Source organism: Syngnathus acus, chromosome 3, assembly GCF_901709675.1.
Source record: "Syngnathus acus chromosome 3, fSynAcu1.2, whole genome shotgun sequence".
NCBI lineage: Eukaryota > Metazoa > Chordata > Actinopteri > Syngnathiformes > Syngnathidae > Syngnathus > Syngnathus acus.
The window spans coordinates 2,940,857-2,956,947 of record NC_051089.1 but is presented as its reverse complement, the minus strand read 5'-3'; the positions used below and the strand labels follow the sequence as shown (position 1 = coordinate 2,956,947).

The 16,091-nt window shown below is 43.1% G+C and overlaps 1 protein-coding gene across 2 annotated transcripts; it reads left to right on the top strand.

The window, feature by feature from the left end:
• The first annotated feature begins 229 nt into the window (after nt 1-229).
• rhpn2 (rhophilin, Rho GTPase binding protein 2) lies at nt 230-15,907 on the top strand. 2 transcript variants are annotated; one of them, XM_037246562.1, is made up of 14 exons: nt 230-423; nt 3,754-3,869; nt 5,376-5,504; nt 8,247-8,319; nt 8,573-8,650; nt 9,416-9,540; nt 9,618-9,784; nt 10,126-10,470; nt 11,477-11,596; nt 11,682-11,876; nt 12,003-12,049; nt 12,709-12,855; nt 14,476-14,631; nt 14,713-15,907. In XM_037246562.1, exons 1-14 carry the CDS (start codon nt 358-360, stop codon nt 14,956-14,958), a joined length of 2,010 nt encoding a protein of 669 aa, XP_037102457.1. In that variant the 5' UTR covers nt 230-357; the 3' UTR covers nt 14,959-15,907. The 2 variants fall into 2 exon arrangements, with proteins under 2 accessions (XP_037102457.1, XP_037102456.1); XM_037246561.1 differs by having other exon boundaries at nt 12,003-12,079.
• The last annotated feature ends 184 nt before the right edge of the window (nt 15,908-16,091 follow it).

The window sequence follows — 16,091 nt, the reverse complement described above, 5'->3', positions numbered from 1 at the left end:
TTTTTTTTTACTCTGGCTGCCAATTGACTTGACCTAGTTTGCGATGAGATGCTGTGCCTTCCTGCCCGTCGCGAAATTTATTGGCTCCGGTATGCTCCATACGCCCGGTTCCCATTTTGGGTCATCAGTTGCCTATCAGAATGCCAAAACCTTTTAAGAAAGGTGTGGGTCGACGTCATATAAGCGCTGTCGTCACCAATGGGCGGGGCTTACACAAGCAAAAGACTGCGTGTATTTTTGAGAGGCGAGTTTCTCACAGCACTTGTTTGGAGGTGAGCGGAGACTCACCTGTCGACAAAGCAGCATAAGCTTGCTCTTAATTCACATTTATACCAAATCGATTGGCCTTTTTCCAACATGACGGACGCGCTTTTACCCAACGGCCTCAAGGAAAGTCGAGGAGACGGCAAGTACTTCAGAAAGGTGAGTTTTCTCACTCTTGGCGTTCCCCCCCCCCCCCCCCCCCCTTTTTATCCACGAAAATGCGAAACGTGTCCCCTCACACGCTGCTTTCGTCGGTTTAAATCGGTTTTCCCTGCAACAGATTACTTTCCGATTTAAAAAGCTAAATGTTTACTGAAACGTTCGCTGCAGGGCTTGAGAGACGCGGTGCGTTCAGGGACCGTCATCGTCCGGTTCTCGTTCAAGCCGAGAAGAATTGTCCAAACTAGACCTGTTTTGAGCAGAATGTAAAATCCAGCTAGATCTACTATTTGTTTAAAGTAAAATGTTAAAAACTAGTAGCAAATAGCACTAAGATCATTTGAATGCATCATGGGAATTCCATGTAGTGTCAGCTTCAGGTGTGCGTGTGTGCGTTGCACTGCTTCAAGAATAGAATGGCTGTGGGGAATGGGTGGGCTGCACTGCTTGCTGATAAGATACATGATGGCAGGAAACTGCAAGTGGATGGAAATTCCATTTAAAGCTCGGTGGAGATGATTCTTGATGACTATATGATGTCCTGTATAATACACAGTAAACACTGGAAAATAAGGATGGGCAATTTATGGTGTGGGGGCCTGCCACAGTTTTTATTCCGGCCCGCTGTGCAATTCAAAAAGAAAAGAAATAATCTAAGAAACTGCTATTAAAGTTTTTTTTAAATTAAAAGCAAGTGTTTTCATAATATACAGGATGCTTGTGGAAAACTCAGCACCTAATTTTTCATTTGCTAATAAATAAATTTGGCGGTTAAGACAATATTCTCCATTGCTAATCGTTTCAATTAATTCGGAACGGTCTCCCCTTTGTAAAATACTATTTTTGGCTTTTGCTTGAATGACTCAATCGCCTCCTTGGTGTCCACCCTTATTATCACATGATTACGCAAGAAACTCATGACTCACACATACACACACATTGGACACTGCATTAGGCATGCCTTCCTGCACAATCTAATGACATCCAATACAAAGCACGTTTTGGATTTCCAAATAAAAGCCTTTATTGGGGCTATTGTTCATATTTTGGAGAGCTGTAACTGTTGAACTTTGATAACACAAAAAGGCAGCAAGGTGCTGCTGTGGATAACAGGATGAGCTAAACAGACGTGACGTTGTGTTATCTTAAGGATGGCCCGTGTTGTGTTGTCATGGACGCTTTGTCATAGTGTCTGTTCGATACCAAATACAGAGTCGATACAGGGTGTGTATCGGAGATGATGATACAGATTTTTTTTTAAAATTCCAGCTCAGTGTAGTGGTGTGCAAAACTAAAACATCTGGGGCCGATACAGGGTTGCTTTGACATTTTCTGAGTCTTTGCTGTTTTCCCAGAGTTGCCATGCGAATGTTGTGACAGGCTCACTCTATCCCAGCATTCCCCTTTTGTGTCTGTCAATCCCCTTCGGAACGCCGTCTGGATTGAGGCTCTCACGGCACTTCCTGTGTCTGCGAGAGAGCGCAGCCTGGCACCACTGCCGCCTCCTTTATAAGAATGCACACACACACACACACACACACACACACACACACACACACACACACACACACACACACACACACACACACACACACACACACTGTGTGAATGCTGGGAGAGCAGCATTCACACTAATAATCCCTTCTCATTATCTAGAATTGCATAATATGGAGAATTCCTAATCATGGATGGATGATATTGAATTATCATAAATAAATTCAGTATTAAACACAAATAATTATATAAAATATACTGTAAGATATTTATTTATAATAATTTTTTTTAAATCTAAATAACTTTTTTACATTTATACAAAATATAATGATAGGAATGTGACTACCGGTAATTAAATAAAAATTTAAAAAATGAAGAAAAATAAAACAAAAAACACAGATATCACGACGACTGTCGATACATTTCTTTCTTTGAGATTTTATTTTAACGTCAAGGACAGCGTGCAGACATAGCTTGGGCTACGTAAAACGTGCTTCATGTTTGCTGTAAGACTCCAAAGTCGTGTGTTGAAAAAAAACAGCTTTGGAAAGATTTCTGATCAAATTTTAAACCCAACCCATTGGGCCTTTGCTCGCGCGCGTTCTGAATGATTTACAAGCTTTGTGCTGGCTTTGGCTTTTGCCTGCAGGGAGCTACTGCGGTTCATCTCGGAAAGATGGCACGGAGAGAAAGCCAAATCGTCAGCTTTCTCCTCCCGCTGACGTCACAGCAGCTGGCCCGATGCCGCCCGGCAGCCAGAACCTCAAATTGACAACACGTGTCCCGCCGGGCCGGCCCAATGCAACACATGCATCTTTTTTCCCCCTACTAATTCTTGTGGGAAATGTAAACAAGGTGTCAAAACGGTTGTAGAATTAAGGCCTTAGTGCAGTGGTTTTCAAACTGTGGCTCCTGGACTATAAGAGGTGACGTTTCATTTTCATTTTTTTTTTAACATCAGAAAAACTTGGCATTCACAGGGGTGTGTAGACTTTAGCTCCATCGCTGGCGTACACATGGTAGTTATGTTTAGTTTCTGTCAATATTATGATTGCGTTGATGGGGTGGGGGCTGAAGGGAAAGCGGTCCCTGGGTCCAAAAACTTAATTATGAAAAGACAGAACGACTCACTAGTGCAGGAAACACTTTGATAATGAGTTCAGTATGAAGCCCTGAATGATTCACCGCTCACTGGGCTCGTTGTGTTGCGCCCTAATTGTTTGGGAGAAATGCAGGGCTGGTCCTTCATCTTTGTGTGGACCAATGGGTGTCCCTCACCAGCTTACATACTTGGCATGATAATTCCAAGTAGGTATGCGAGGCTGTGGTATCGTCCTCGGTTCATTTATTTCAGTGACGCCTCGGCGTTCCAAGAGAAAAATGCACAGGATTTATTTTCTCCAATTCTACATGACGTTGCTAGTTCCTGCTGGGATCATCATCTCGGAATGTGGTTTCTAGCTGTGGAGAAATGGAACATAATGGTGTTTACTGACCACTCCTTACTCTCACACACACACACAGAGTCTTGATAAGGCCGTGACGTCATTCCAGTAAGAGTTGTATCGGCATTGAAGGTTCTTCTCAGGATGTGAGTGTGTTGCTCTGGGTGTAATGGGCGGCAACCATCTGACTTCCAGCCTTGAAACGCAGGAAGGATGTCGCAGGTGGTTGAGCGGAAACCCTTGAAATACAACAGGAAACGCACTTTTTGTGCAGCAGCTGTGGGTTTTTTTTCTGTGTTTTATCATGAAGCTCAAATAAGATGAGTAAAATGTTCGAAAAAAACATATTAAGAGTCAACTGAAGTTTGTATTTTTCTTTGTCGTCCACCAGGGTTGCAACCCGTTTGCCCAGACCGGACGAAGCAAGCTGCAGAACAAGCGAGCCAGTCTCAACCAGCAGATCATCAAGGAGATGAGGATGAGAGCAGGAGCCGAGAATCTTCTCAAGTAAGAAAACGAAACCGCTACCTCGCGGGCATTCGAGTCGCTTCACGTCAACACATTGGCACGCTGTCACTCATCTATGGCTCCGATTCTGCCTTTATAAGTCAGCACTGATTAAAAAAAAAAACACAAAGGTGAGTCAGTGTAGGATTCCAGGTAGTAACAATCCTGAACAATAGCGAGCCGAGTACAAAACAAAGAAGCCACTGTAGAAGGGAAAGCAATTTGCCCACCAAACCCAGCACTCCTGCAGACATCTTCTGCCTTTATTACCTGAGCTGAATAGAGCAGATTAAGGAATTATTAAATTATTAGTCATGATATTATTAGGCTTCAGCCTTCAAGATTTTGAAGCTGCAAGTTTAAAAAGAGATAACTGATGGACCAATCTATACAATCTATTTCAAGAGTGTGTATATGTAGTGTGTGTGTGTGCTCGTGCACTTCAACCTTCCTGTCTGGCATTCCTGCAGTGCTTCACATAGTGTGCCCTGCTGAGGAGCAAATCTTTTTTTGTTCCACATAGTTGTATGCACTGTTAAGTGAAGTTTTTGGTAAAACATACAACATAATGTTGATGTTTTTAATGCAACCTTTCTTTGCAATTTCCTTGTGTGCCTACGTGTCTATCAGCAGCAGGTGAAATCCGTCTGGTCCGACCAGTTTGTCTTTGTTATCTTGTCTAAGGAAAAGAAAAAAAAAGGTCTTGTGTAATGTCTCTGCAGTCGGTATTATGGTTTGGGTTGGCCAGCAAGTATCGGTCATTTTATGGCGTGTGTTATATTTAGGTTTGACAATTTGCGAATTCTCACACTGGCTTTGTTTGTGTTTCGTGGGGATTTTTTACTCTGTTTTCAAACTTGTTGCAAGTTTTAAGGGAGCCGTCAAGTTAAAACAGTTTACTGACCGTTGAGTGACGAATGTTTGTTCTCAGCCGGACGCCATAGTCGCTGCAACGTTGTGTTGAAACTGTGGTTTCACTGGCTTCATTCTTAAACATGGCGCCATCTCTAATTAGAGGGTGAGCCAAGTGACAACAGGCTTTGATTGACTGCAAAGTGACATGCCGTCCTTTTACGAAATACGACAGATAATGGCAATGCGAGCCTTCCTTTTACGAGTAGTTTAAACTTTCAATATACAACTACTACAAACAATGATTTCCTAAAAACTTTCATATTTAAAACTTATTCTGCAAAGAAAATAGCGATTTGGGGACCTTCCATGTTTTATTGAAGCACGATTAAAAGTCGGGCTAAATTGATAGCTGACTTTAAGCTAGCTAGCATGACACAGGCGTGTGGTCTGGTAGCATAATAGCAAAAATCGGGCTAAATTAACTGCTGACTTTAAGCTAGCTAGCATGACGCAGGCGTGTGGTCTGGTAGCATAACGGCAAACATCGAGCTAAATTGACAGCTGACTTTAAGCTAGCTAGCATGACGCAGGCGTGTGGTCTGGTGGCATAACATCATACGTATAATAATAACAAAGTTTGTGTGTGTGCAGGGCGACGTCCAACAACAAGGTGAAGGAGATGGTCTTGCTGGAGCTGAGCTACGTCAACTCCAACCTGCAGCTCCTCATGGGCCAGCTGGAAGGACTCAACAGCTCCGTGGAGGTCTACCAGAGCAGCCAGTGAGTACGGGTGGTGGCGGCCATCTTTTCCGTCACGACGTATGCGCAGGCGGTGGTTAGATTGGCTGTTTTTCAAAGACGCATTAGGGAAAAACATCTGCTGCAGCTTGTGGTGAGGACCGGTCATTATTGGTCGGTAATGGCAGGCTAGCGCTGCCCCCTGTGGTCATTTAAACGCGCCTGTGCGCCGCAGCCCGTAGCCTGATGCACGGGGTCGTCAGTCAGTCACTGCGACTATATCGTTTTTGTTTGTAGCTCTACACGTATCGTGAAGCAACTTACATCCACACAAACAATACGTAGTTCCCCATTTAGCAAATTCACCCCAAACACGTTGAGTCATATCGAGTCATTGACTGAAATTAGCATTCTAAATGAAACAATGATCCAATTATAGAACTTCTTTGATTGATTTCAGTGGAATCACGGCAAGTTCTGATGATTCAGCTTTATCTGTTCATTGACTCAAGTTGTCAAAATGACCAAAAACGGAACAGACCTTAATCATTTGGTTACATCGATTCATTGACTCATTCAAGCGGATTCGCCGGAAATGGCTCATGGACTTCAGTTTAGCAGACTCGTACTTTGGTGTGTGCGTTCACAGACATGCAATAATTTAAGATGTAGGCAGCTAGATGTATTTGCATAGAAGCTGCAAACTGTAGGGATACCAAGCAGTCAGTGCTTTCAACACTTGTCTCTATCTTCAAACCCACCAGACAGTAAAAAGAAACTCCAAATTCCGCTCGATTGATTCAACTGCATTGGTTCATTGACTCGACTTAGCAGACTCACCGGAAACACTGTGGATTCTGTTTCCATTATTTCCAATGGCCGGAAAGCCATTTAGCTGTCACCCAGCTGGTAAAAGTATCAACTTAATAAACCAATGGGAGACAATGTGGTTTTGCGGATTCTTGAGTTGTGAGGTCGATGGTCTATCTGACACACATCGACAGACGTATAAAACTGAGGCCTGGCCCAAAAATAAAAGACTAATGAGGGCTTGTTGTGAGGAGGCCAAGTCGGTTTATAAAGTCATCAGTGGACCCGTGTGACAATAAAGAGGAAAAATGAAGAACCCATCAAGTCGCTGCCCAATTTCGATTTAATGACCCTCTGCATGGTTGCCGTGGTTACTATAGAGCACAACAATCTTAGGTTTGTTGTGATTGGTTGTCATGGGTGAAGTGTTGATTGTGCAAGTGTGTGTGTGTATGCGTGTGATTCCTCAAGGAACACTTTGAAATCAATTCTATAATGTTACAAAGAAATTGATGTGCTTCATGGGTGCATTTCAATAAAGCTGCATGCATTCAACTGTGTTTGTGGACAGATGGTTCCAAGAGGTTTCAAGTGGGCCATAAGTGGAGACACAACGAGGAGCTGAAAAAATAGTGAAAAAACAAAATTCTAAATGGAGAATTCTGTCTCTCTGATTCTTTTTTTATATACATACAACCACCGTTTGTAAATAAATTTTAAGGATGTTTCACTTTATGGGAAATTAGATCCCCAATTAAAAATTCGGTGTCTTCAAAACACCGTACTTGTCCTCCATTTGATCAATTCTGTGAACCCGCCCCCTTCTGTCAGTGTTAGCGTCATCGTACCGATCTACAATAGATGGCTTTTTAAAACGAAGAGCGCATGGGAACGCTGGGAGCTGAAATCCAAGCGCAGTACTCTGAGGGGAAACAAAAACAAATCCTTTTCGGGTTTTTTTTCCCAGAGAGTCCGCATGAATAGCTCTCGCTGTACCTGCGCCTGCATCTCACTCTGACCGGATTTTACCGTCAACTCACCTGTGTGCTCGAATCACTGTGTCACACGCAGCACGGGAAAATAAACAAAAGCTCTTGTGACTGAGCACTGGTGGACTTTGAGATGTAAACAAGATCCTTCAGGTTCTCTTCCGTGTCTTGAACACTTGAGTGAATAGTGAGAGGGCGCTGTGCATGCATCCGAGCATGTGCGTGTACACGTTTAAAGGTTTTTCAGAGCGCCTTTGGTTGAGAAGCTTCGGCCAAACCAGAAAATGGTGAGCTCATCCTCGTAATAGAGGAAAGTGTCTGAAATTCACAAGAGTCAGCAGAAACTGGAACACGATCCTCTCTCGCTTGTTTGCCAGGAAGAAGCAGAATCAGCTTTTTGTCAAGTTTGCATATCGGCCACCTCCATATCAAGCTCAACCTGTGTTCTGTCTGTCATCAACTTCCTCTAAGCACAGCACATCAACGCGGTGCTTTATGGGCGCCTGTTTTGTGTTACAAGAGTACAAATGAAGGAAAAACATCGCAGGAAGTTTCATTAACAGACTTTGTGTAACACTAAAGGGCCTCCGTTGACTTTTAAAATCCAAAACACCTGCTGTGTTTGTGTAGCGACACCATCTGCCTAATCCACGTGTCCGTCTGCGCTCACGATTGGATGAAAATACAAACTTTCACATATTCTTTCAATAAAAATGATAACAAGGAGCACTCGCAACTTCTTAAATACACATTTAAATAGTGTTTCTTGTTCTGTAATTCATTTTAGGTGTGCATCATGTCCTTTCATTGTTTGTTAGCGTTACTCGCTCATCTTTAATATTTTTGCTTTTTTTCCGATTTAAATAAGACAGATTCAAACATAGGCTACTAGCTTAAATAGCTGATTATTATTCACTAAGGTGACTTTTGTGTGATGTTATTCTAAAACCTTATCTGTATTTGTCTTTCTTGTTTTTCTCTCCAGGGAAACTGCCAACATCCCGCTCATTGCACTGGGTCTCAAGGAAACGAAAGAAGTTGACTTCGCACCCTTTAAGGTACGATACACTCAATGACCTTACGTAGTAATTTAGCATTGTAGCTTAGCGTAGTTTAGATCTGTTCTTCTCCTACTCTGTTAAATATTTTACTCCCAAAAGAACAAAACAAGACTCGACCACACATTTAATTTTAATGCCGATTTCGCATTCATTGTTTGTTATGGAATGTGCAAATACGAGAACAAGCGATCAAGTTTTTAAAGACAAAGCGACACTCGGGCATTTGGTGATATTTGTTTGGTGTTTTCAGGGCTACATTGCTTCGCATTACAATGAAGATGGAGCAGATTACGAAGACGAACTCGCGGACCTGATGGACCTGCGGCAGGTAAACAAACACAAATGGCACCGCCCCCCCATGATTTTGAAATTTTCCGAGGCTACATAATGCCACAAATTTTCTTTTCGTCACATTGTGTGTGAACGTAACGTGGTGGTTAAGTTTATTGGTACCTCAAGGCTCACTGCTCTGAAAATAAGCTGGGGAAGTATTTCCCAGAATTGAAACGTGAGACCAGTGTAGCCAGTTTGTCATAGCAGCAATATCGGCATGTCTACCGTGTATAGACACACAAAAGAAATCTCACGAACACAAAGCTGAAATCTGCCATTTTGTTTTCTAGCTGACATTTGAGCTCATTTCCATTTCCAGGGGTCTATCAAAGACCAACCACTCCTAGAGATTTTGTCAGTTGGAGTCAATTAAACGCCATACAGGAGGCTAATGCTAAACCTAAATTGTCGTTTTCCGTCAGTGTGTGGTGGCAAATGTCTCTTTGTGAAAACAAATCTCCAATAACCCGTCTCCACAAAATTAGCCCTTCCCCAAACGCAACTTTGACTTTACGTTTCCACTGAACCACACCTTCGTTTGAATCTATAGTATCTACTGCGCCGCATTTTACGTCATTAACTCTGACACACCTACATTCCCTGCAAGCACAATTACTCTTCTTCTTTGCGGTAACAAATCGCTCATAGGAATCTCCAAAGACTAATGGCATGATGAGTCACTGCATTATTACCTACGCTATGTCCCAAATAATCAAACATTTATTGCTTACTCATCTCTTGATTCTGTTTCGGCTCCCAGTCGTGCAGGACACCAAGTCGCAGCGAGGCTGGCGTGGAGCTGCTGGCAAAGTACTTCAACCATCTTCCGCTGGTGGAGAGTCGATTCTTCTCACCTACGCATCACAGTAGCATATTCTTCACTTGGTACGATCTAATAAGCTGATCTCCATTGTTTTTTTTGGCGAGAGGACAATACCATCTTTCTCGTCTTTTGGTCTCAGGTACGACTCCTTCACGGGCGTCCCGGTGTGCCAGCAGAACTTGTCGCTGGAGAAGGCCAGCATCCTTTTCAACATGGCTGCCCTCTACTCCCAGATTGGCACTCGCGGCGACCGGCAGACATCGGCCGGTCTGAGGGAGGCCATTTCGGCCTTCCAGAAAGCAGCAGGTATGAAGATTATTTCAACAGTTGTGTCGGTTGTGTTGATTCACTGCCTGGAGGTACCAAACTGACTCGAATCAATGACTCAGAAGGTTACCGGTAGGTTACATCGGTAAACTAACTCAAACTTGAGGACTCGTAGGTGAGTTGAGTTAGCGCAGTTAAATTTCTGGCGTGTTAGTCCACTGTCTGGACTCAACAACACTGACTCAATTGACTCAAGTGAGCTCGACCACTTACTAATTTAGGGACTCTCGTAATGAATGTGATTTAACAACCACTAACCTCAGACCAGTTGTCGGCCTTTATTGAAGAAAGATCAACATTTTGCATTGCTCTTCTTTCAGGCGTCCTGAACTACCTTAAGGAGACGTTTACACACACACCTAGCTACGACATGAGTCCCGCTATGCTAGCCATGCTCATCCGCATGATGCTAGCGCAGGCGCACGAGTGTCTCTTCGAGCAACTCGCCCTGCCGGGCGTCCGCAACGAGGTTCCGACCCTGCTTAGGATGGCGCAGGAGGCGGCCAAAGTGTCGGAAGTCTACGACCAAGTCCACCAGTCCATGATCCAGACACCGGTGAAAGACAACGTGCCCTTTTTCTGGTCCACTATGTCTCAAGTGAAGACTAACCACTACCGCTCCATGGCGCACTACTTTGTGGCCTCTGCCCTGCTGGACCATCACAGTAAGTTTGCAGTTTATTCTTAAGAGCTACCACAAAAATGGACACAGCCAGATTAATTGATTTATTAAAATAATCATTCATCAGCCTTAAACCAATCAGATTTCAAGTTTACCACACCAGTATTTTTATGTCCGGGGACTTGTTTGGTTCGAGCAAGCAAAGTCCGACTAGCAAACATGTTTGTATTGACCCGCATACATAAATACATTCAATAATGAGCATCGCTGTTGTTTGGCGCTGTGCCGTGAAAATCTTCTCATGTGAAATATGTGCCTTGACTTTTAGGAGACAAATCTGATAGTGTGGTTATAGATAAAGAGCTGGTTTTGTTTATCTCTTCGATCCAAAATATGTCAACTATCTACTTTTTTTTTCTTTTTCTCCCATGACTCATGGAGCTGAAGTTTGCATGTGCTCCCCGGCCACTTTATTTATTTCGGGTGGTGTTCCCATAGTTCTGAATGAATTGTGTCGAGTTGAGATGTGAATAAATGCCGCTAGTGGATGAAATCACTTTATTCAACTCGACTCACTTCAGGCCCCAATGCTGTTACATAAGGGCTATTTAGAGGCGCACACACGCACGCTCACACACTGTGGTTAGTTAAGAGTCTTGTTTTCCAAGAATTGCCGAGAGCTGGCAGGGAAAAAGAAAAGTCCCAAGAGGAGAGAAGGAAGCCTGTTTCTTTTGTGATTACGATGACATCTTTTCGTCGCTAATGACTTTAGCATGCTGTGAGATTAAGTGTGGGGGACCAAGAGTACTTTGTGTTATGAATGGGATGTGTTTTCTGAGTAGTGAACTGGTTGGGCGGGGGGGGGCTGCTCATTATGGGATTCCTGCGCACAAGAGTGAATGGATCTCATATCTGCGCGACTACAGGGCTCCACGTTAGTGACCCATGTTGTAATGTAAAATGTAAACGAGCTTTTGCTCGGACCGAAAAACTGGCCAACTGCTGTACTGCATAATCAAAAAGTGTGTGTGTGTTCTGTGTGTGTCCAGTGGGTCCGAGTGACGATGAAGACCAGCAAGAAAAGAACTTGTCCCAAGTGTATGATCACCTTCCAGACGGTTGTTCTCCTCTGGACATTCTGAAGAAGACAACTGAGCGTGAGCGAGTTGGTAAGTTGACCATCAAGCATCTCATAAATGTGCTAATAAATGAGCAGCATTCATAATTTAAGCGGCCATTTCCTGCCCAAAACAGGAAGAGCCCACATCCGTCGTGCCATCGCGGGCCATGAAGAGGCACTCAGGATCTACTGCTTGTGTCATCACCTCAACAAGCTGGAGGTGCTGCAGGACATCTTGAAGGCCAGCCACCAGCGCTCGCTGCACAAAGCCAGTGACAACAAGACGGACGAGGAGTTCACAGACTACCTGGAAGCGCCCGATATTATCTGTGAGTGCTCTCTAAGCTAACTTTTATTATTTTATTTGACATGAAAGTGTGCACAACTGCTCACAGTAGTAGTTAGAACAGTTAAAATGTCAGTGTGTAATTATTTATTTCCTTTTTTAAATCTAGCAAAAACCGAGCAACACGCAGAAATGGAGGTTCCCTCCGCCTTAAAGGTGAAAGTCAGCGACTTTTTCCAGAGGCTGGTATGTGGGTTACTAATCTACTACTCACAATTTTGGGGGGTTAAAATGTGTGTATATTTTATGGGTATATGTACATTTTGTTATCATCCAAATTACTGAACACTAACACTAATGGCGGAAAATGGTGCTTGGAACACGATGTGTACTTTGTGTCCCACTATTAGCAGTAGTTCACTCTTGTGGTGGCTTTTTTTTATCATAATAACATTTCACCTCCCCCACAGACCTAATCGGAATGGTTTTGTTTTGATGACTTGAGTGATTTCTGCTAAACTTGGTGGTGGTGACGTTGGCATGTACCAAAGACGAAACCATTAATAGAAAACTTCCACCAAGTATAAAAATACACAAAGGCTGGAAGTTTATTCGTATGTTTTTATTTTTTTAGCCGTTTGAACTAGTTGCCTTTTGTCGGGACCTCACATTGTGTGTTCCTGTTTATGGAATTTAACATTTTAGTTTAGTCTGTTCCAGCCTTTGTTTGACCAATTTGAATCCAGAAAGCGTATCATCCTTTTATATGCTGACGGACTGATAAGATTTAGCCGAGTCGAGATTTTCCCAGCAGATGCAAGTGTATCTTGAAGAGGAAAGTACTGAATCCAATGTGTGTGTGTGTGTCCACTCAGGGTCCTCTGTCGGTGTTCTCTGCCAAGCAGCGTTGGACGGCACCGCGGAAGGTGCGCCTGCGCACAGAGGACAAAGATCTAGGCTTCACCCTTAAGGGGGACGCACCCGTTCAAGTTGTCTCGCTGGACCCCCTTTGCCCTGCTGCTGTGAGTACAAAGTCCTAATTGACTTATTTTTGTGGTCAATGTAGAATGCGACAAGTCTTGTGTGTGACAATTGTGAATATAGTTTTGCTAATTATAAACAAAGAGGGGAACCAAATGTTGATATCCCCTGTATCAACTTACTGAGTGAGGTGAGGAAACGCATCGGACTCGATGGAAAAGGCAGAGAATAGTTCTGTTTTATCGATTCACAGACTCGAGTTAGCAGAAGTACCACAGACTCACGGGTGTTGGTTTACTGCAAGGGTGTCAAACTCATTTTTGTTGCGGGCTACATCGGAGTTATGGTTTCCCTTGTGGGGCCATTAATGACATTTGCATATTATCACATACACACAACGAAAGAGTTCAGCAATTTTCTAATTTATTTTGAAATTAGGACTATAATAAAAAAAAAATTGCAATATCTCACTGTTATTAAAAGGCAAAACAATTTTGGTATTTTAACAAGAAACATTGACTTGACACATGAGTTTGCTTTCGCGGGCCACATAAAATGATGTGGCGGGCCGGATCTGGCCCCCGGGCCTTGAATTTGACACCTGTGGTTTACCGACTTTGGTGGACTCAGCGGAAACTTGCTGATTTGGTTGTATCTCTTGCCTTACTGAAAAATAGGGCAGACTTAGATGAGTTGGGTCTGTCTGTTCGCTGGCCCAAGCAAGTGGAAAGAGCGCAAGCTCAAATAATGGTTCACTGACTCAAGTTAGCGGGAACGTGACAGGATCAGGTTCCGTCGTATTGGTTCACTGACTTGTTGGCGGACTCACCAGAAACACCATGTCGAGTTAGTGGAAGCGCCGGTGACTCCTCCGATTCGGTCGTGTCGTTTTACCGACTCAAGTTTACGTAAACGCCACAGACTCAGATGATCTGGTCGTCTTGGTTCACTGACCTAAGTCAACAGAAGTGACAGACGGCATACATAAAGTTGAAAGCAGTATTAAGGTTCTAAAGCGGTTTATAACCTCGTTTGAGTGGCTTTATGCAACACGGCTAATCTGTTTCGCAGCCCGCGCGGATTTTCATTAGAGTCAGCGACTATTAATGAGCCCAACTGACTCGTAATTCAATTAAAATCAGGAGCTTTATTCTGGTCCGTCTTATTTAACATAGAGTGTGGAGACCGTTATTTGATATTCAAAGTATGGGAGTTCATGGCGAGCATCTGGCTTCTGTTAACGTCGGACAAGAACAGCTTTAAAATAACACGTCTTAAATAAATCTTCAACCCCCCAAATGACTCCTCCGCCTTCTCCGGAGTTTACGTATACTGTAGATGACCCGCGCAATGATTTAGGGCAGCATGTAAAACCTGAGCTTCAGACTTAAAGGAGGTAAACATCATTATCAGGTTGGATTTGCATTGTTCTTAGGGCATTTTCAAAAAGTGGCTTGACACATCTCATTGTTTTGTTAATAGGAATAAGATTTTAACTTGGGCATAATATTAGCACCATTTTCTGATGAGAATTTTACTTTTCGTGAGCGTTTTGACTGAGTTCAAGTCAGCGTTTGCTGATCGAAGTCGGTGACGCGGACCTGTGTGTGTAAATATTGACTCTGCCGTGTCAGGAGGTCTGACCTTCTCGTCTGTGGCAGGCCGAGGGGCTGAAAGAGGGCGACTACATCGTGGCCGTGGGCGAGGCGGAATGCAAGTGGATGGATGTGGGTGAAGTGATGAGGCTGCTGAAAGACGTGGACGAAAAGGGCGTGGACGTCACAGTGGTCAGCGTGTTGGACGGCAACCCTAGTATGGTGAGGTCCATTTCACACGACACTCTATGTATTCATTGAAGAATACGAAAGTGAAAAATTCCGTCATCTGCGTGTGCCCAGCCGGCAAAGAGCGCCACCTTCTGCGGCAATCTCCCCAAAACGTACTCCATGATCTGTCTGGCCTACGACGGCGACGACAAGAACGGCAAGTCGCGCAAGATCAGCAAGAAGTCGTCTTTCCTCAGCTGGGGCCTGAAGAACAAACTGAAGAGCACCAGTACCCTCAGCTTGCCGACCGCCGAACAGTCGTGGAACAAACCCTGCCCGGCCTTCCCCAGCTCCTACAAGGATGCCGCCCTCAACTGAGTACACAGGCAATCGATATTTATAGTGTACACACACTCAAGTTAAAACCGATGATTGAAGAAATTGTCATATAAAATGAAATGTTTTAAGCTGCTATAACCCGTTGTTGTTTTTTTTAATTTTTATGTGATACAGCCTTTAAAGGGATCTTGAATTAAGTGCCTGAACCAGCCAGTCATTTAAGGTGAGCGTCAGAAGATAAACAAGTAGTCCTGTTGTGTTTGGGAAATATCTCGGACATCAAAAATCTTGCTTTCCATCAAAACAAATCCCAAAATATTCCAGACGATCGCAATAACCTTTCTTTTCGTCGTCAGTCAATAACAAACGACCGAGACACATTTAAAAAATATTTCAAATATTTAAGTTGTATTCATTTGAGTAATCAGAGAAATGCTTGCATAGCTTGACCACATAAATAATACAACATCATGTAATGTGAACGAACGTAAGAGCAAACTGACCACATCACCTTTAATCGAACATTCCACAGAAAGACTGCGGCCATTTTTGCTGACACTTTTGCAGTGTTGGACTGATCGCTTTTGTCTACAAAGTAGATTGTTATACATGTTTGATAATCAAATTTATTATTTATATAAAACTTTCTTTCTGTTGGGTTCTGTCATTTGTGAATGGAAAACATTTTTACACGTTGAAGGAATGTATTTTAGTGCCTTTTCTTGTGTGTATGCTTGTACATTGTCACAAACAAAAACACATACTTAGTGCCATGTTGTTGTACTCATCATGATGATTAAGTGTATTGTCCTGATGTTTTTGCATATACTGTACACCCAAACTAAAAAAGCATTGTGTTGCTAAATGATTTAATTCAGGGGCTCTTATGTATTATTACCTTCTCCTGTGGCGTATGTAAATGCTTCGCTGGAAATTCTTAGTGTCATGTGTTGAATCTTATCTTAATAAAACAAAGGGTACAAAATCATGTATTATTATTCTATTTCTGGTTATATTTTTAGAATATTTTTCTGCATTTCCAAGCAGGTTGGGAATGACTGAAAAGACTTTGATTACCCAACAAGTTCACTTTCAACTCGCATGACAGCTAAATCCTTTTACTGTATGCCTAGTCATTCTTTTCTTCATTCGTTCACTGTGTGCCAAAGACA

Excerpts from the sequence above, each read along its gene's own strand:
- rhpn2 (XM_037246561.1), top strand. The coding sequence starts at position 358 with ATGACGGACGCGCTTTTACCCAACGGCCTCAAGGAAAGTCGAGGAGAC. Across the intron at positions 9,541-9,617 it reads AGTAGCATATTCTTCACTTG|GTACGACTCCTTCACGGGCG; the intron begins GTACGATCTAAT and ends TTTTGGTCTCAG. Across the intron at positions 12,080-12,708 it reads GCGACTTTTTCCAGAGGCTG|GGTCCTCTGTCGGTGTTCTC; the intron begins GTATGTGGGTTA and ends GTGTCCACTCAG.